Source organism: Narcine bancroftii, chromosome 9 (genome assembly GCF_036971445.1).
Source record: "Narcine bancroftii isolate sNarBan1 chromosome 9, sNarBan1.hap1, whole genome shotgun sequence".
In the NCBI taxonomy this organism is placed as follows: Eukaryota; Metazoa; Chordata; class Chondrichthyes; order Torpediniformes; family Narcinidae; genus Narcine; species Narcine bancroftii.
Genome location: NC_091477.1, coordinates 87,140,359 through 87,161,406, shown reverse-complemented (window position 1 = coordinate 87,161,406; position 21,048 = coordinate 87,140,359). Strand labels below are relative to the sequence as shown.

The window sequence follows — 21,048 nt, the reverse complement described above, 5'->3', positions numbered from 1 at the left end:
ACCTTCCCCAGTTGAATGAAGAAAAGTTCCCATCTCCTCACTTCACCTAAAGCATTGATCCGAAATATCTGATTTAAATTTATTTAGCTTTTGCAGTGTGAGATATAGCTGGTGCAAAAAGTTGTATTGCACCAATCTATATCATACATTTATTGTATTTGCCATACAGTCCAGGTATAGATCGGACCAGTTTGATCACCAATACTTATATTTAAGTCTGATTCCCAACTCTGTCTAGACTTGTGTATCCCCTGTTTAGGGGTTCCCGTTTGAAATTGTAAATACATTGCTGAAGTAAACTTTGTATTTCCCTTTCGAATCAGAGTCTCCACGTCACGTAACTTGGGTTGACAACCTGGTGAAAAAGATGTTTGGCATGCTGGTCTTTATTGGGCAGGGTATATTGAATGCATAAGTTGGGACCTCTAGGTTGAACAATACAAAGTGGTGGTGAGACCATTCTTAAAGTACTTTGTGCATTGTGGCCACCCAGTTGTCAGAAGGACATCAGTAAGTTGGAAGGGGTGTAAAGGAGACTCACTAGGATGTTCCTTACACGAGAGGACTTGAGTAACATGGAGAAGTTGGATAGACTGGGTATTTATTCCCTAGTGTGAGCGAGGCAGAGGATGACATCTCACTGAGGTTTATAACATCGTGAAGGGTGACGATAAAATGAATGCTCTTCTCCCCACTACCCCCCAATCAATGTGATATATTGGGACCGTTGTCTGAAGAGGGCTCACAAAATCAATGAAGACACTTACCACCCCAGCTACTCCCGTCAGGAAAGAGATATAGGAGTATGAGAGCCAGAGCCACCATGTTGAGAAATGGCTTCCCATGGGCAGTGAAGCTGCAGAATGACTGATGAACTGCTCTCCAAACATTCTCTGACTCTAGTACTAAGATTAATATTATTTATTTTAATGTTTCTATTTATGCACTATACATATGTATCATTTGTCTCATGCATGTTTGTAGTGTTTTACACCGAGGGCTGGAGAACGCTGTTTTGTCAGGTTGTACTTGTACAATCAAATGATAACTAAATTTGAACAAATTTTTTTCCAAGAGGATGATATAGTTTTAAGGTGAGTGAGAGACCTGAGACATACATTTTTCACTCAGTGGATCATCTGTATCTGGAGCGAGATGCCAGAGGAAATGAGAAGCAGGCAGGATTTCCACATTAAGAAATCTATTTTTGGACAGATATATCAATAGGAAGGGCTTAGAAGAAAATGGACCAAATGCAGGGAAATGACTGCAACAATTTAACATAGTTGGTTACATGCATCTTCAGCTTTTGTTGCCTGCTTTCTCATCCCATTAACTCCACATTTGTCATGTAATGAACTAGCATATAATAACTGGCAGACATAAGCTGCAGGTCAGAGGGCATCTTTCAATTGATGGCTTTCCTGGTTTTTTTTAATTTTTAAAAATTTTTTCACACTGAACCATATCAATCAAAATACATACAAACATTTCCATCTTAAATATATACAGTGACATTTTCTCCCCTTTTCCCCCCTCCCTTCCCACCCCCCTCCAAACTCATTAAATGTTCAACATATACAATACAATAAAACCATTAAAGAATGTCATCACACAATGAAAATAAACAAGAAAATTGTGTCATCTACTTTTACACACAGGATCAAGTCATTTTATTTTTTTTATCATTTTAGGGGGTGGAGGTCCGAGGCAAGCAGTCTCTGTTGTGTTCCATGTACGGTTCCCAAATTTGTTCATATAATATAACCATAACCATATAACCATTTACGGAGCGGAAACAGGCCATGTTGGCCTTTCGAGTCCGCACCCGTTCACTGATTTTGTGTGCCCTCTTCAGGCAAAGGTCCCGATGGGTTTTGTGACATTATTTTGTAAATTATATGTTATTTTTTCCAATGGAATACATTTATTCATTTCCATGTACCATTGCTGTACTCTCAGGCTCTCTTCTGATTTCCAAGTTGATATTATACATTTTCTTGCTACAGCTAAGGCTATCATAAATCATTTTTGTGCTTCATCCAGTTTGAGGCCTAATTCTTTACTTCTTATATTACTTAGTAGAAAGATCTCTGGATTTTTTGGTATGTTGCGTTTTGTGATTTTTATTTAATACCTGATTTAGATCTTCCCAAAACTTTTCCACTTTCTCACATGCCCAAATTGCATGTACTGTTGTTCCCATTTCCTTCTTACAGCGAAAACATCTATCTGATAATATTGGATCCCATTTTTAAAAAAAACTTTTGGGGTGTGATATATAACCTGTGTAACCAATTATACTGTATCATATGTAACCTTGTGTTTATTATATTCTTCATAGTTCCAGAGCATAACTTTTCCCATGTTTCATTTTTTATCTTTTATGTTTAAATCTTTTTCCCACTTGGGTTTATAGCTTATTTCATCATTTTCCTTCTCTTGCAGCTTGATGTGCATGTTTGTTATAAATCTTTTTATTATCATTGTTTCTGTAATCACATATTCAAAGCTGCTTCCTTCTGATAATCTCAGTCTGTTTAAAGGAAAGGTGATCTATTGTAAAAGGGATCAGTTGATTTTGCATCAATAATAATTTTGGTAGTTGGTAATTTGATTTTTTTCTTTCTAAGTGAATCTTATTCCATATTTTGAGTAAATGATGCAATACTGGTGAGCTTTTATATTGTATCAGCTTTTCATCCCACTTATAAAGTATATGTTCTGGTACCTGATGGTTTTCCTGGTTGACCTGAAATTACTTTTTTTATTCTTGGATGATTGCTGACTGGGTAGTCCCTGAGTCCTGGTTTTCTGATTTGTCCAGCACTGTGCTCTTCATTTCAGAGTAAAGATGTTGGAAGCCTGAAACAAAACCAGAAAATGCCAGATACCAAGTTGATTGTTATCTCTTGAAATGGAAATTGAGTTAACAGTTAAAGTCAAAGATCCTTCTTGTCACAGCTGCTGCATGGAATTTCTTGGTCATTCTTGAACTAATGCCACTAGCCCAACCAGTTTTAAGCAGCTCTGCTATTAACATTTCTACCATCACCTTTCCCCACAAATTCAATAGGTTTATTTCTCCTTTCCCAATTGTTGAGATCAGTTCAATGGTAATTTTTCTACCCATCTGAGCACCATCTACAGGAAAACCTTTTCAATTACTGTGTGCCCCATTATATCATTGAACACTTGTGCCCTGTTCTATCATGGAGCATTTGTGTCCCATCTATTTAGGACATTATTCCTTATCCTTCCTGCATCCCAGAAGGTGACGTTGCATTCCCTGCATCTGTAATTGGTAAGTTTGGGGTATGAGCCTATTGTACTCGAGTTGTGGCAGAACAAGCCTTCTGGGACAAGAGTTTGCTGGTGATGGAACACCTGACTTACAAAAATCTGACTTTATGTGGTTAGCACAATGCTATTATAGCGCCAGCACCCAGGTTTGAATTCGGCATTTCTGTAAGGAATTTGTATGTTCTCTCTGTGTCTGCATGAACTCCCTCTGGGTTCTCTGGTTTCCTCCCACCTTTCAAATCGTCTGGGTGGTGTAGGTTATTTGGGCTATTTTGGCAGCATAGGGTTTGTGAGCCAAAAGGGCCTGTCACTGTGTTGTATGTTTAAATTTAAATTAAATTCTTGTATAAAATTTTAAAGGCTTCTTCAAAACAGTAATGAGAATAAAATATTTTGTGGATTTTATTAACAACTGAATATGGTATATATTCCATTATCTTAACTCTGGGTGCTGTTCAGATGACTATTCGATTTAAAATTAAATAATTATAGGGAGTATCTTTGGCTTGGCTTCACAGACGAAGATTTATGGAGGGGGTAAATGTCCACGTCAGCTGCAGGCTTGTTTGTGGCTGACAAGTCCGATGCAGGACAGGCAGACACGGTTGCAGCGGTTGCAGGGGAAAATTGGTTGGTTGGGGTTGGGTGTTGGGTTTTTCCTCCTTTGTCTTTTGTCAGTGAGGTGGGCTCTGCAGTCTTCTTCAAAGGAGGTTGCTGCCCGCCGAATTGTGAAGCGCCAAGATGTACGGTTTGAGGCGATATCAGCCCACTGGCGGTGGTCAATGTGGCAGGCACCAAGAGATTTCTTTAGGCAGTCCTTGTACCTCATCTTTGGTGCACCTCTGTCTCGGTGGCCAGGATAGCAGAGCAATCCAATGTGGCTAGTTATAAAAAAAAAACCACGCATTTCTGACATGGAAAAATTGAATTCTGGATAGTTCTCAGGAATGGAGCCTTTGCATCACCCAGCGAGAATCTCTATTCCAAACTTGTATCACAACAAAGGATCGAGGGAGTGCAGCAGTATCACTGGTTGCTTCTTCCCAAAGAATGTACATTCTTCACAAATTATGTGAAGAATAACAAAACTAATCTTAGAGCTATTTGCTAACAAACAAAAAGTTACATGGGAACTTCTACGTGAATTGTTGAATTTGCTCATGCAACTGCCACAGAAGTAACGTCTACTATGAAGAGTTTGGGAACGTTCCAAGGTCATGACAGACACCACTAAAATGCACTTTGCTCATCTACTTGAGTGGAGTTATTTTATTGTTTGCAGTATTTTTTAAGCAATATTAAGTAGAGCTAAAACTGTTGTTAATCCTCTGGCATTATTGCCACTCTCATTCCAAAAAGCCTCTTGTATGCCAGTTCTGGATGAGATTGTCATTGTACGTTTTTGATGGGCTTGAGTTACTTCTGTCTCAGGATCCTGAACCTTTTATACAGTGATATGAGGAGACTGTCTGAATTGTATCTTTCATTATAAACCTTTTTCATTAACCTGATCCTTTAATGCAGTGGTTTTCAAACTACCCCCTAAACTCCCATTCCAATTTAAGCAATCCCTCTGCCATAAGTGCTCTGTGATTGGTAAGGGACTGCTAAGGTGGTATGTGAGTGGGAAGGGAAGGTTGAGAACAACCACTGCTCTAGACCCAATTGTTACTGAAATATTTGGCTTGAGAAAAATTGTCATTGGCTTATTTCCTATGGAGCTATGAAACTGCACATAACGAGTCAATTAGGTACAGTACGATTAAAACAGTGGTTTTCAAACCTTTTTCTTTCCATTCGCATACCACCTTAAGCAATTCTTTACTGATCATGAGTTCTTATGGCATAGGTATTGCCTAATGTGGAATGGGAGTTTAGGGGGGCAGTTTGAAAACCCTTGTTTAATGCAAAATGATTTTGATGCCTGTGGTAATGTCACAAGTAAAGTTGAGACTTACAAGAGGCTACAGATTCTGGAATCTGGAGCAATAAACAATCTGTCTGAGGAACTCAGTGGGTCTAGCTGTATCAGTGGGAGAAAAGGAGCAGTCAAAGATTCAGGTTGGAACCTTCCATAAAGACTCCTCCAGCAGAATGTTTTTTGCTCACAAGTAAAGTTACTTCCTTTTGGCTCTTGAAATAATTAAAAAATAAACATTGTTGGATTTGGAATGTTCTCAAGTGACTCTTTATCTTGTCCTCTGCTCCAAATTTGAAAGCTTTCTTGGGGTTGGTGGCAGGATAGGTGCTAGATTTGTAGCCATGATAACTATTCATCCTTGTAGATAACAGTAGCAAAAGGAAAACCAAAAAGTTGTGATATATGCTGTATGATTTACTGCATTATTGAAGCAGTCCTGTTAAAAGGGGAGTGAGTAAACAATCCAAGTTTAAATAAGAGAGGTATGCACTTCATGGTTGCAGAAGTTTATGAATTCCCTTGAGTTTTCCTTCAAAGTGTGACATTGCATGATTTAAGCAACTGGCATTAAAAGCATGATTCTTATTTTATTTTCAAAGCACCGTGCACTGCCATTTCCTATGATCCCGATAACAAACGGATCTTTGTAGGACAAGATAATGGAGCGATTGTGGTATGTTTGCCTATTTGCATTATGTTCTATTTCTGTTTTATTTGTAAGGATTAAAATTACAATTTTTACTATTGCTAAAGCAAAAACTTCATACAATCTTCATTCATCTGTTAATTTGTAACCTGCAGATTCTAAGGACACAAGGTAAGATTTGGTTTCTCCTTTCTGATTATTTTATCCTCCCTTCTCTCATTCTCCAATTCCTACTCCCTACTCAGACAGTTAAAATGCTCCAATTTGACCATCTGTTGTTAATCTTAAGGAATGATCCTGAAGTCATTTTCTCCCTCAGAAGGAAGAATGTATGTATTCTTTGAATTTGTATTAAATCAGTAAAGAATGGTAGATTTGGTCTTTGTCAACAGATCTTTGGGTGTCAACCTGTTTTGCTGTTGCACATGGTGAAATCGTCAGATTCAATCATAAGCCATTAATTAGGACTTTCAAAGAATTAATGAAGGATATTAGGATATAAATTTAAAGGACAAGAAATAACTTGCTGTTTGTGTCCAGGTCAGCCAAAAGTTGAGCTTTATATCTCGATCTGACTTGTAAGATTTCTAATTTGGCCATGCATCAAATACTCACCCAGGATTTTGAGTGCTTTGAGGGTCTGCTACTCTTTTAAGCAGCAAGTTCCAGACCTTCTGGTTTATGCTCTGGGACAGAGATATTACTCTCCTTTGGACATCTTTACTTTTGTTCCCTCAATTCATTCTGTTACCATGAATCTGTATTTCAAAGGCCCAGCCAAGTATCCATTTACTTTATTTCATAATGCTACCTGAGAGTGGTAATTAATTGAGGCAAAGTACCAGTTGATCCAATTTCAGACCTAATCACCTGGCCAAAATTTAATGTCTATCCATATCTCAGATAAAACCTAAATTGGTTGTTTCTTTCCAAAAGAAAACACTTTATTAAATAATGGAGACTTTCTTATTGATAGTACTTCTATAAATTTGGCCAATTTGAATGCCCATAGTGCAGTTATTAGTTCAGGGAGAGAAAACCTTTACCAGGTTGTATGATACCAGGTGAATCAAGATTAAATTCCTGATGGATAACAATGCCAGGATATTTGGATGTCTGGGATTTCATTGTAATTGTTGCACACAAACTCATGTCTGCTCTGTCTTTTCATAAGATCAAAACCAAACTTTGTTTTTAATCTCAGCAGCACTTTCCTGCACCAGTTTCTACTCCATGGTTCACTCAATATCCAAAACTTTATCAGTTTCTTTACAGAATATATTCAGTGACTTGAGAACACAATACCCACTTCTAGCTAAGAAAAGCATCTCTCCTGTTAATTTGTACTGATGCTAATTTTTTGAGCTTCTCTTTGTCGATCCCCATTCTTTCTCAAGGATTTATGTACCTTCCACGAAGATGATGTGAATTTTGTGCCACTTCATTCTTCCCCAAAATGCAAAGATCCATTTTTGAACTACAAAATATATTTTTAAAAATCTTGATGAAATTGAAAACTTGAAAAATACAATTTTGTTCTAACCAAGGCGAGTTTGCCTAATAATGAACTTCATCAAGTCCAGGAAGATGGGCTGTGATTGTAATGGATGTTTGGCATTTTTTTGACAGCTGTAAATTATTCATTAAATGCAATCTTGGTTCTGAATGAATTCAGAGCCAGCTCTTCAGCGCTTGACGTCCTGCTTTGCGGAAACTGCCAAAATGTTTGGCCTGGAAGTCAGCCTGAAGAAAACTGAGGTCCTCCATCAGCCAGCTCCCCACCATGACTACCAGCCCCCCCACATCTCCATCGGGCACACAAAACTCAAAACGGTCAACCAGTTTACCTATCTCGGCTGCACCATTTCATCAGATGCAAGGATCGACAATGAGATAGACAACAGACTCGCCAAGGCAAATAGCGCCTTTGGAAGACTACACAAAAGAGTCTGGAAAAACAACCAACTGAAAAACCTCACAAAGATAAGCGTATACAGAGCCGTTGTCATACCCACACTCCTGTTCGGCTCCGAATCATGGGTCCTCTACCGGCACCACCTACGGCTCCTAGAACGCTTCCACCAGCGTTGTCTCCGCTCCATCCTCAACATCCATTGGAGCGCTCACACCCCTAACGTCGAGGTACTCGAGATGGCAGAGGTCGACAGCATCGAGTCCACGCTGCTGAAGATCCAGCTGCGCTGGATGGGTCACGTCTCCAGAATGGAGGACCATCGCCTTCCCAAGATCGTATTATATGGCGAGCTCTCCACTGGCCACCGTGACAGAGGTGCACCAAAGAAAAGGTACAAGGACTGCCTAAAGAAATCTCTTGGTGCCTGCCACATTGACCACCGCCAGTGGGCTGATAACGCCTCAAACCGTGCATCTTGGCGCCTCACAGTTTGGCGGGCAGCAGCCTCCTTTGAAGAAGACCGCAGAGCCCACCTCACTGACAAAAGGCAAAGGAGGAAAAACCCAACACCCAACCCCAACCAACCAATTTTCCCTTGCAACCGCTGCAATCGTGTCTGCCTGTCCCGCATCGGACTGGTCAGCCACAAACGAGCCTGCAGCTGACGTGGACTTTTTTACCCCCTCCATAAATCTTCGTCCGCGAAGCCAAGCCAAAGAAAGAAATGCAATCTTGGTTCAGTTCTTCTGATAATCAATGCTGGCATTTCCTGATTGAGTCAGCCAGAACAAGGTTTATCTCTGATCCCAACTGTTACAGATAGAGATCAGAGCTTTGTTTGTGAATTCCACCCTTGAGCAAGATGTTTTGTTGGGTGGGGCTACTCCTGCCTGGCCATTGTTATGGGAGCGCATAAACACTCTCTTGGTTCAGACTAATATTAAATTAAACTGCCATAAATATCCTTAAGGATTGTTTACTGTTTTGCATAAGCTCATGAGCAAAATGTATGTAGGTATGGAAGGAAACATGGCATCTTATGGTAGTTCTTTCCTAACCATCACTACATGCTCTGCTTTTCGCTCCTTTTGGTGAATATTTTCTCCAAATTGTAGAATATGTATTGATAATAGTTATTTTATATATTTTAGGAGTTCCTTATAGCTGAAGATTTCAATAAGATGACTTGTGTCAGGACTTACCCAGGTATGAAGCCTTTATTTTTATAATAATTCTTTTGTTTCTCTGCTTGGAAATTGATGCACATCAGCACTATCAATTATTATTTTAGGTTTAACATTCAGCCCATTCCCCTCTAAACCTTCCCTATTTATATATCCATGGCAGTCATCTACTGCATCTGATCCTCCCGTTGTGGCCTTCTCTATGTTGGAGAGACTGGACACAGACTGGGAGATTACTTCGCTGAGCACCACTTTTTCTACACCAATGAGTGGCCAACCATTTCAATTCTGCATCCCACTCCCACATTGATATTGTCTGTCCATGGCCTAATGCATTGCCAAATACCTAATATGCAACATCTAATATTCCATCTAGGCACTCTCCAACTGGATGGATGGTATTATCATCGACTTCTCTGGTTTCTATAGCCTACTTCCCATTCTCCCTCTCTTCCCTATCTCTCTGTCTTTCCTCCAGCTCTCCACCCTCTTCTCCCTCCATTCATAGAGCCATCCCCACTCCCCCTGTGCCCTTTCTCCCTAATCCACCTATTACCTCTTTCTTGCCTTTGAAGCTGTGCTCCTCCCCCTTCCCCTCCCCGTCATCATTTTCTTTGGGCACCTGCCTACATTTGGCTCATACTTCGATGAAGGGCTGAAGCCTGAAACATTGGTTATGAATCTCTCTTTGCTACATAAAGTACACTGATTGACATACTGAGTTTCCCCAGAATTGTATTTTTACTTCAATCACAGTATCTGCAGACTTTGTGTGTAACTTCTATCCATGTCTTTTAAACATCATAGTTGAACCCACCTCTGCTACAGACTGGCAGCTCATTTCCTGTACATCTAAAAGATGCCCGTGGGGTCCTATTTAAAAAAAAGTTCTCCTCACAAATATATGGCCTCTAGGTTAGACTCTCCTATCTATGCCCCTTATGATTTCATATACCTCTATTAGTGTGGTTTATCACTGTGTGTGTGTTATAAATGTCTGTTTGTGCACACCCATTGGCCAATTGTGCCTGTGGCTCCTCCCACAGGCTCAGAATGTTCCACAGCTCTCTGCCTAGTGGAAAGCAAGGAGTGCTGGCAGCATGGATGTGCTTTTGTTCTAAAGTGGATAAAACCCTATCAGTTCGTACAACTTCAATCTTTCGGAGTTGTGGTCCACTCAGCTTCCCGAGCTCCAGGGAGAAAAGTTTAAGCTTGCACATAATTCCATATAATCTCCACATAGTTCAAGCCTCAACCCACCCCCAACCCCATGTAGTTTGTTCCTGTATCTATCCTGCACACTTATTATCATTCCTTTCATTTGGTAACCAGAGCAGTGTACAATGGTCCAAATGTGTGCAGATGTAACCTGATGTCCTAGCTCCTGTACTCAATGCCCTGACAGATGAAAGCAAGCTTGCCATTGTCACCTTCTCAAGGATGATCTTATTCAAATGGTTCCTGAGGTGATCATATGATAAGGGTGATGCATTGGGAATGAAAGTAATTAAGAAACAAAAGATGGGCTTTGAGAAGGATGTTGATATTTTGCTTTGGCTCCTTTGGGATTGAACCCAACAGAGAGGGTTTAAAATGTGTTATTTAATCAGGGAAATTATCTTAAATTTAAATGGATTTTATGGCACTAATTTTAGTTCAAATTCTGATTTTTTGAATGTAAATTCTCAGGATTGCAGTTTAAGTATATGCAGATTGGATGATCTTTTGGACCTGTGCCTTTAATTTTATGATAGTGTTACAGTTCATATGAAAAGTATCCATTCATTGCTTATCTTTGATGGAACTGGCATTCCATTGTCTTTAGTGTTATTTATATGCAGTCATATTTTAATAGAATGTCCATATTCAATGCATTTCAAACTGCACTATTTCTTAACTGAATTGGTGCCCACTTGAGAAAGTATGAATTCACTGCAGATTTCCATTAATATTTTTGGGGAGTTTTACAACATGTTGACAGTGTGCAATATTTTTTTTTGAGATAAATGGTGATGCGCTGCAATGTTTTCCATCTTAACCTAGTTTGCTTTTAGAACAAAATCACTTGGACAAATTAACTTCCATTGAAAGGCAGTTTCAGAACCATGGTTTCTCCTGGACAAATGGTTAGAAAGGTGCAATCAGAACCTGAAGTATAAATAAAATACCAGAAAAACATAGATCAGGTAGCATATGTGGGAAAACAAATAGTTGATGTCTTAGGCTGAGATTTCTAATTTGTATCGCAACCGGACAATTGTGATGAAAACCCATTAAGCGATCAATTAATTCTCTCTCCATAAGCGCTATTCCGACCTGCTGCATGTCTCTAGCGTTCATTTTTATTTTGCATTTTGAGTCTGAAACTTTTTTCCTGTGTCCTTTCTTTTATTTATCTCCTTGTATTTGCATTTCCTCTTGAGAGATCCATTACCATTCTTTCTTCTTTGGCTTGGCTTCGAGGACGAAGATTTATGGAGGGGGTAAAGTCCATTACCATTAAACAATACTCATCACCCTCCCTCCTCCAGCACCACCATACCTCATGCCATTCAATCTCTTTGTTTTCTACTCTGAAAAATTCCTTTTTTTTTAAACAGCTCCTTCCCCTTCTCTGCAACTTAATATTTGGTTCCTAAATGTTTATGGTTCTAGTACATGAACCAACAACCTAAAACACTAACTGCATCTCAAGTGCTGCTTTCTTCCCAGCATTTTATCACTGGCATTTCTAAGAGTGTTTTTTTGCTCTTCTATTTTTTTTAAAGATTGATTTTTTTTTTCCCTGTAATTTCTAGATGGTTAAACCAAAATGTATGCAAGTAACCTTGAATGGAATCTGGAATGTATACTTTAATTACAAATGATTTGGATGATTGCTAATTTAAAACTGGAGCATAGAGGCAAATAAAGTGGGGGGGGGGGGTGGAGGAGTGTGCCTTCTTTTGGAGGGCTCTGTATTTCAGTGTCCAGACCGAAGGACCACTCCTTTGAATGCTCGATAGGCTTGGTGCATTCCAGTGCCCGGCACTTTTCTTTGCTGACGACTGATGCCGAACAGGACAAAGGGGAGAGTCAAGATTGATGGTTTTTGATAAGAACTGAAGACTATAATAACCAACTTATTTTGAAACAAAAGTACAGTATGCATAACAAAAAAAACTGTTAGAACTTTTGAACAAGTACATTTCCTGCAGCTAATCAAATTAGAGAAGTTGTTTAGAATGACCAATGGGACTGTTGTCCCTTTCCATTGGTTGTCAGTGCCTATTAATGATTTAATTAATTTTAGTCCCTGAAGTGAACGTGTTTTTGAGAAGGATACTGACCAGCATTTCGTGTTTCCTTTTTTCCCCCTCGATTGATAAATTGGAGGGAAAATTGTGAAATTTCCTATATATTGATATACTTCTTGAAAAGCTGAGATTGTTTTATGAAAAGGAAACAGGAAGCATAGAAATTAAATTGTTCTATGATTCAAATCTTTTTTTTTGCCACAATTCTCTGCCGAATGAGATTTGGATACCATGGTGGCTCGTGGGCTTCACCCCAAGGGAGTAGTGCTGTACAGTGTCTGGATGAATGAAGCTTTCAGTGCTTCCACTGTCAAATAAGCAAATGGTAGGGCGGCTGTTGACTTGGATGTCCATCATGGACCTGGAGAGTTGATGGGGTCTATTCTGATTGAGGGTTACCGATCTATGATTCAAATCTTGTACAGGTTGAGTACCCCTTATCCAAAATGCATGGGGCCAGAAGTGTTTCAGATTTTAGAATAATATAGTAGCATCAACAGAATACCTGTATCAGCTGTTAAACATCAACAAGCAACGGCACACTTTCAGTCTCCACCTATGATCTACAGTACACTATATTTTATTTTTTTCAAAATAAGAATGTTGCTAGTCATGTTACACTCAAGCATGCCATTTTAGGTGGAGATGAATTTCAGATTTTACATGAAAATAATGTTTTGTACTTGCCTTGATTCAGAACCATTTTGGCTATTTCGCCATCAGTCATTTTCAACAATATCTTTGTAACAATAAGCAAAAAAACACTGAGTAATATACAATTTGTTAAGATTGCATTGGAAGTGACTAGGAAATGTACAGCGGTTACCTGGAAGTCTGATTCTTATTTAGGATTGGCATGTTGGAATGAAGAAATGCATAATTGTGTCCCCCTGGAGAAAATCACTTACAATCTGAAGAATAAGTCCAAAATATTTATGGATATTTGGCAGGCATACCTACGACGCGTAGGGATTAATCTTTAACTGTTCCCCCCCCCACCTCGCCCTGCCCATCCCCCCCCCCCCCAACCTTTACCATCGCCTGATCCTTAAACGTTAGATAATTTTTAGGCGAGAGATTGGTAAAGGTGCCTGGCAAATCTTTCTCTTGTTCTTATTTCTGTTGTTTTTCTATCCTGCTCTTATACCTATTCTTTGTTTTCTCTGTTTTTCTAAGGTATGGGGGAGAGGGGGGTTATTTACAATTATAGTTAACAAGAAGGATTGTTGTTAAATACATTGGTTATATCATTGGATTTATTTGACTTGTAAATTCTATAAATAAAATATTTAAAAATAAAGTAATGGACGTAGGGCTGGTGGTGATTATGGTTGGTAGCAAACTGGCACCAACACAGCTTCGGAGCCCCACATGGATGAGGCCAGGTGTGGAATTTTCCACTTGTGCTGTCATCATGTCAGCACTCAAAAAGTTTGGATTCTGGATCTTTAGATAAGGGGTTCTCGACCTGTATTACAGTAAATGGTGAAATAACCTACATTCAAATTAATGTTACTGCCTTGATGTTCATTCTTTATGAGGGAGCATTGCAGAAGCTGGTTTAAAGCTCGATAACATTGTGGTATTCCGTTACACATCTGTAACGTGAGTACATTCTGTGAATGCGGCACATTTTGATACATACAGATGGTCAGATACATTCTGTGAATGTGGCACATTTTGATACATATAGATGGTCAAATACATTCTGTGAATGCGGCACATTTTGATACATACAGATGGTCAAATACATTCTGTGAATGCGGCACATTTTGATACATAGAGATGGTCAAATGTTTGCTCAGGTATTCAATGATTTCAATTTCTTTGTCTGCTTCTGTTTTGCCACTTTGCATTTCTGCCATTTACTCTTTGTCCTTTTATGATCTTGCTTTTGCTTGGTTACAGGGGTATCAAAACCTTGTTGCAAATGTATAGTATCATGGTGAGATTACCTGGAGTGTATGACTCTGGTCTCTTTAAGGATGTATTTGCCTCCTGAGGCAGTTCTGCAAAGATTCACCAGAGATAATGAGGTGCTGTAAGAAGGGAACTGGAGAATTCTGGAACTTTATTTCCTAGATTTTTATAGAAATGAGAAACAATTTAATTCAAATTTGCAAAATTCTTAATGGGACAGACAGATCAGATGTGGGGCAAATGTTTCTTTCCACTATTGAGGTGACTATCCCTTATTCTCAATCTCCTGGGGACTGAGATGAAAAGAAATCTCTTCATTTCAGGGTTTAGATTTAAATTATTTATCAGTCATGTGCACCAAGGTGTAGGGAAAAGCTTTCTTTTGTGTGCACAGGCTCACAAAGAGTTGCCACACTCTGGCCCCATCTTGTGAAAAAGAAAGAAAATAGCAAGAGTTAAAATTATCTGAAAAGAAATGGACGTGAAGCTTTCCAACCAGAAATATTCAAATTATCGGTGAAACAAAATAATAAGGGATTTTAGTACAAAATGGAAGCCAAATAAAACAGTAATTGAATAAAAATTAAATATTACTGATTGCCATGTAGTTTGGAGGAATGGGGAAGTGAAAGATATTAATAAATTTCTGGATTAATGATGTACTAAAAAGGATAGACACATCCCAACAGGCAGCAGGGAATCAACATCCTGGACATTTGGAATGTTAACTTGGAAGGAGAAACAATTCCAATAAACCGGGAGGAAAAAGATGGTGAATCTTTGGAATTTTTGACCCTAGAGTATTGTGGAAGTTCATTTATTCAAAACAAGGGTTGATGGGTTTCTGGATATCAAGGAAATTGAAAAATGTGTTGCTGGAAATTGGTGCTGAGGTGGAAAACCAGTCCTGATGAGTGTCCAAGTGCACTTGAAGGATTATTTGGCTTTTGTTTCTCAGGTTATCCGAGGCAAGGCTACATCTTGTCCATGTTGCAAATAGCTTGGTTCACCACAAAATGAACCATCATTTTTTTCCTAAGTTGCAGGCTGAAACAGAGCTAACTGCGTACTTCATGTTTTTATTTTGCAGGACACTTTATGTATGATAGCCAAATGATCATCAGGCCTTGATTAAAACCTAGAAGGAAAAATGCTTTCATCTATTCTTTTGGAAATACAGGTACACGATCCTTTATCCGGACATCTAAAATCCGGAAAGCTCCAAAATCCGGCAAGTGGTGACCGGTGGTCGGGGGAGATGGCCGGGCGGCCGAGGAACGTGGTTGGGGAAGACTGGCGGGCGGCTGAGAGACCGGCGGTTGGGGGAGATGGACGAGGGATCACGGTTGGGGGAGACTGCCAGGCGGTTGTGGGAGACTGCCGGGCGTCCGAGGGACCGGTGGTCGGGGTAGACGGCCGAGGGACCGGCGGTCGGGGGAGGCGGTTGGGCGGCTGAGGGACTGGCAGTCGGGTGAGGCGGCCAGGCGGCTGGAAAGGGGTGGGGATTGATACAGCAGCACAATTGAGGTGGGCTTTCCGAAATCCGGAAAAATCTGAAATTTGGAACACCCTGTCCCCCAAGGGTTCCGGATAAAGGATCGTGTACCTGTATAACAATTTTTCACATAGATTTAATGTTAAAAATTAAATGGTCAAACATTAGTTAATGACATTCTTCATTAATTTTATTCAATGATTTTTGATCACTTCCCACTTCATTATTTAAATTTCCTGAGTTCACTTTTTGAAGGGAATGGAACTGGCATGGGCACCATGACCCTGGACTACTAACTATCCTGATTCCCTGGAGCACTTGGGTACAACCTAGACTGAGGTTTAGTGTTGTGTAGAGGGTCATCTGTACTGTCAGAAATGCTCATTTTTCAGGTGGGGTGTTTAACAGGGTCCCACCTACTTGTTTAGGTAAATACAAAAGAGTGCATGTCAGTATTTGGAAAAAGAGCAGGGGAATTCTCCATGTGTTCTAAACCAGCCATCTCAACAAGGGCCATATGGACTCCTTGGGGGCCACAGGACATTTAAGAGGGTCCATGGACCAAAATCAACTTTTTTTAATATATCGTCGGTAGGAGAGAAGTACGGAAGAAACCAACTAAACTTGACTGCTTCACGTGAAAGAGGGCCCATAACTTTGAGCAGAGTCCTAACAGGGCCATAGCCAAAAAAAAGGTCGAGAATGGCTGTCATAAACAATTGTGCTAAATAAAAGTTGTGCATCACCAAAATCAGACATTTAATATTGGGATATTGTATGATTGTGTCTTGGTGTGAGCTTGCAGGCGCCTCAGATTGAAGAGACTGCCATCCGTGCGGTACCGGATGTAAACAGCGTCTTCATTGTTGGGGTCTTTCATGGCTTGGTTCAGCATCATGCTGAAGAAGATTGAAAAGAGGGTTGGTGCGAGAACACAGCCTTGCTTCACGCCATTGTTAATGGAGAAGGGTTCAGAGAGCTCATTGCTGTATCTGACCCGACCTTGTTGGTTTTCGTGCAGTTGGATAATCATGTTGAGGAACTTTGGGGGACATCCGATGCGCTCTAGTATTTGCCAAAGCCCTTTCCTGCTCACGGTGTCGAAGGCTTTGGTGAGGTCAACAAAGGTGATGTAGAGTCCTTTGTTTTGTTCTCTGCACTTTTCTTGGAGCTGTCTGAGGGCAAAGACCATGTCAGTAGTTCCTCTGTTTGCGCGAAAGCCGCACTGTGATTCTGGGAGAATATTCTCGGCGACACTAGGTATTATTCTATTTAGTAGAATCCTAGCGAAGATTTTGCCTGCAATGGAGAGCAACGTGATTCCCCTGTAGTTTGAGCAGTCTGATTTCTCGCCTTTGTTTTTGTACAGGGTGATGATGGTGGTATCACGAAGATCCTGAGGCAGTTTTCCTTGGTCCCAACAAAGCTTGAAAAACTCATGCAGTTTGGCATGCAGAGTTTTGCCGCCAGCCTTCCAGACCTCTAGGGGGGATTCCATCCATACCTGCTGCTTTGCCACTTTTCAGTTGTTCGATTGCCTTATATGTCTCATCCAGGGTGAGGACCTCATCCAGCTCTAGCCTTAGGGGCTGTTGAGGGAGCTGGAGCTTGTCCGTGAACTACTCTTTGCAGACGATGCCGCTTTAGTTGCCCATTCAGAGCCAGCTCTTCAGCGCTTGACGTCCTGCTTTGCGGAAACTGACAAAATGTTTGGCCTAGAAGTCAGCCTGAAGAAAACTGAGGTCCTCCATCAGCCAGCTCCCCACCATGACTACCAGCCCCCCCCACATCTCCATCGGGCACACAAAACTCAAAACGGTCAACCAGTTTACCTATCTCGGCTGCACCATTTCATCAGATGCAAGGATCGACAATGAAATAGACAACAGACTCGCCAAGGCAAATAGCGCCTTTGGAAGACTACACAAAAGAGTCTGGAAAAACAACCAACTGAAAAACCTCACAAAGATAAGCGTATACAGAGCCGTTGTCATACCCACACTCCTGTTCGGCTCCGAATCATGGGTCCTCTACCGGCATCACCTACGGCTCCTAGAACGCTTCCACCAGCGTTGTCTCCGCTCCATCCTCAACATCCATTGGAGCGCTTTCATCCCTAACGCCGAAGTACTCGAGATGGCAGAGGTCGACAGCATCGAGTCCACGCTGCTGAAGATCCAGCTGCGCTGGATGGGTCACGTCTCCAGAATGGAGGACCATCGCCTTCCCAAGATCCTGTTATATGGCGAGCTCTCCACTGGCCACCGTGACAGAGGTGCACCAAAGAAAAGGTACAAGGACTGCCTAAAGAAATCTCTTGGTGCCTGCCACATTGACCACCGCCAGTGGGCTGATATCGCCTCAAACCGTGCATCTTGGCGCCTCACAGTTTGGCGGGCAGCAACCTCCTTTGAAGAAGACCGCAGAGCCCACCTCACTGACAAAAGGCAAAGGAGGAAAAACCCAACACCCAACCCCAACCAACCAATTTTCCCCTGCAGCCGCTGCAACCGTGTCTGCCTGTCCCGCATCGGACTTGTCAGCCACAAACGAGCCTGCAGCTGACGTGGACTTTTACCCCCTCCTTAAATCTTCGTCCGCGAAGCCAAGCCAAAGAAAAGAATTGTATGATTCCAGTGACTAAATCAAAATGGTTATGTTAGCACTGAACCACTTTGGGACGCCCTGAATTTGTGAAAGGGTAAATAAAGTGGAAGTTCTTTTGTTCTTTATAATGTTCACGAGAACTATCCCTTTGAGTTTAAAGTGAAAACTTTGCATGATTTAGTTTCTTTGACATGAATAAAGAAAAGTCCACCCTTTGCTCACTTCTTTGGATTGGAACATAGAATATTTCAACACAGTACAGGCCCTTCAGTCCATGATATTGTGTTGAGCTACGTAAACCTTCTCCACAACAAACTAATTTTCCCCCACCTTATACCCATTATTCTCTATTTTCTTACATAATTTTTCTTTTTATATGAGATAAAAATTTGTCTGATTATATGTGGTAAAAATGGGGGCACTTTCATATTTGGTTTGTGATTTTTAACATGCCCTCTATTTTTAATCAGTCAAATATTATAATGCAGTGCATTTTCTTCTCCCATTCCAGCACATCAACATCGTGTTTCAGCAATCATGTTTTCTCCAGAGAGTGAATGGGTTATAAGCACAGGCCATGACAAATACCTCAGCTGGATGTGCACCAGAAGTGGATGTCTGCAGGGAAGACACTGCTTTACTGCATGGACTTCATGCCTACAGTATCCTTCATGTTCTCTCTGCTTTGAAAAGGCAATTAATTAATAAATGTCAAAATGGGGTTTCCTTGTGTGGCGAAATGAACAAAAGTGAGCAATAGTACTTATGTCCCATGGACATGGCCCCCCCCCCCAACTATTTGACTAATGTCTTTGCACATCACTATGTTTCATCAACTTGTTCTTATTTAAAATTATATGCTGAGATCAAAACAATTATTGATGTGTCAGAAATCTATGAGGCTAATATATTTTCAGTGAAAAGGAAAAGTTCCTGTTTAACTCTGTTTTGATTGTTCTGCTTAGTGACACATTGGAAATGATAGTGGGGTTGCAGTACATAATTGAACCCTGTGAACTTGCTAAAATTGGACCTTTAAAAGCATCACACAGAACAAATATATCTGTAATTTGAATTGCTACTGTGAGCAATTGTGCTGTAAGGGAAGAATGATCTTCAACACGCGTCACTTAGGCCAGAATATCTGTTTGTTCTTTTCATTTTGAGTAAGTGGGAAACTCTGATCCTTTCTTGCTTCTTACATATTTTTAGTTTGGTGAGAGTTAATAAGTTAAAAGCAAAGCCTGTTACGGAAAAGATTTGTTTTTATTTTCACCTTTTGCACTGAGGATTAGGCTACATTTCAGCTGTGGAGGGCATCATTAAAATCAAAGAATCTTGTGTACCATTACTAGAAACAACATTAATACCTTGTTTGTTTAAAAATATATTTTAAATTCCCTTTTTGTCATTGGTACTAAGTGGAGAAAACTAAAGTCAGTAGTCATTTTACATACTGACCAATTAAATTCTAATTTTAATCTGTCATTTAAGAGAAGGTTGGATGTGTACATGGAGGTGAGGGGATTGGAGGGTTATTGGCGGTGAGCGGGAGGTTTGAGCTAGTGGAGTTGTTCTAGTGAACCGGTGCGGACTCAAAAGGCCGACATGGCCTGTTTCCGCTCCGTAAATGGTTATATGGTTATTGTTAAAATTGTACTTTTGCCATGTAGTCCTAGCTGGAGAAAGACCATTCCATTTACTTTCAACAATTTTTATTCTGTTTGACTAACAAATTAAGATATGATATAGAAACAAGACATGCATTTGTGGGCGATACCTCTGGACAGATCACATTATTGAAGCTTGAACAGAATTCTTGCAGTATAATTTCAACATTAAAAGGACATGAAGGTAAAGTGTGTATGTTGTTTGAGCTGTTAGGTTCTGGCTTTGTTTCCTACCTGTCTGCTTATTGCAATAGAAGTTGCTTTGTCTAATCAGGTGCCTTGGTCATGAGTGATATGTTTTGGGTCATTTTCTATCAAAGTTTTCTTCAGACATAAAATCTGTTTGATAACATTTCACCCATTGAACTGTATACCTTTAAAACAAATCAGTATGAAATTCAGAAGTTTTTAAACTTTACTTTTCAGTGTATACATACACTTCAATCACCTCAACCTTCTGCACTTCTCTGGGCCTCACTGTCCTGAATTACACTGATGATGTCACATAGTCTGCAACAGAGAAACAAGGCATTTTGGCCTAATTTCTCCTTACAAGTTTTATGCCCCATGTGAACATAATCTTACTATCAACAGATGCTTCTACTCCTTTGTCTCCATTTTTATATATTCAAATTTATTGTCAGAGTACATACCTGACATACTACCCTGAGATTCTATTTCTGTGGGAGAGACAATTATCATTTATTTATAGTGCAAAAAAAAACATAACCAATGTAAACAAATCAACTGTGCAATAGAGAATTTTAAAAAAACAATAAAGTGCACAATTAAGAGTCTTTGAATGAGTCCCTGATTGAGTCTGTTGTCCACCCTCCATAGGATCAAAAAGTAATACCTGCTCTCCTAGTTCAAATTTAAGACTATTAGAACACTTGCTTCTCAGACCAGCAGTTTGGAACTGAACCATTTCCCAGAGTTTAGCTCATTTTGCATCCACTCTTTCCCGTCCAAAAAAACTGCAAGCCGACCAAGGTAGCATGGTAAACACTGCCATCTACTGAATATTGGCTGACCTCTCATTTCACATTGGCGTGCCCCTTCTGCCTACTTATGTATAAGGTAAATAGAAA

General features: G+C 40.1%; 1 protein-coding gene and 1 long non-coding RNA gene across 4 annotated transcripts in view; one reads left to right on the top strand and one right to left on the bottom strand.

The window, feature by feature from the left end:
- Positions 1-21,048, top strand: part of wdfy1 (WD repeat and FYVE domain containing 1) — a 48,519-nt gene that overhangs the window by 10,560 nt on the left and 16,911 nt on the right. For both annotated transcript variants that reach the window (XM_069896720.1, XM_069896719.1), the window contains exons 3-6: positions 5,824-5,897; positions 8,937-8,991; positions 18,799-18,949; positions 20,029-20,141. In XM_069896720.1, the coding sequence (XP_069752821.1) occupies positions 5,824-5,897; positions 8,937-8,991; positions 18,799-18,949; positions 20,029-20,141 (393 nt within the window). The remainder of the gene's footprint in view (positions 1-5,823; positions 5,898-8,936; positions 8,992-18,798; positions 18,950-20,028; positions 20,142-21,048) is intronic.
- The window catches only part of LOC138742401 (uncharacterized), a 55,163-nt gene continuing 35,675 nt past the window's right edge, over positions 1,561-21,048 (bottom strand). The window contains exon 7 of one of the 2 annotated variants that reach the window (XR_011344142.1): positions 1,561-2,865. This is a non-coding gene — a long non-coding RNA (uncharacterized lncRNA). Of the gene's footprint in view, positions 2,866-13,309; positions 14,344-21,048 lie in introns of those variants that run through there. The other variant, XR_011344141.1, reaches the window with a different exon arrangement.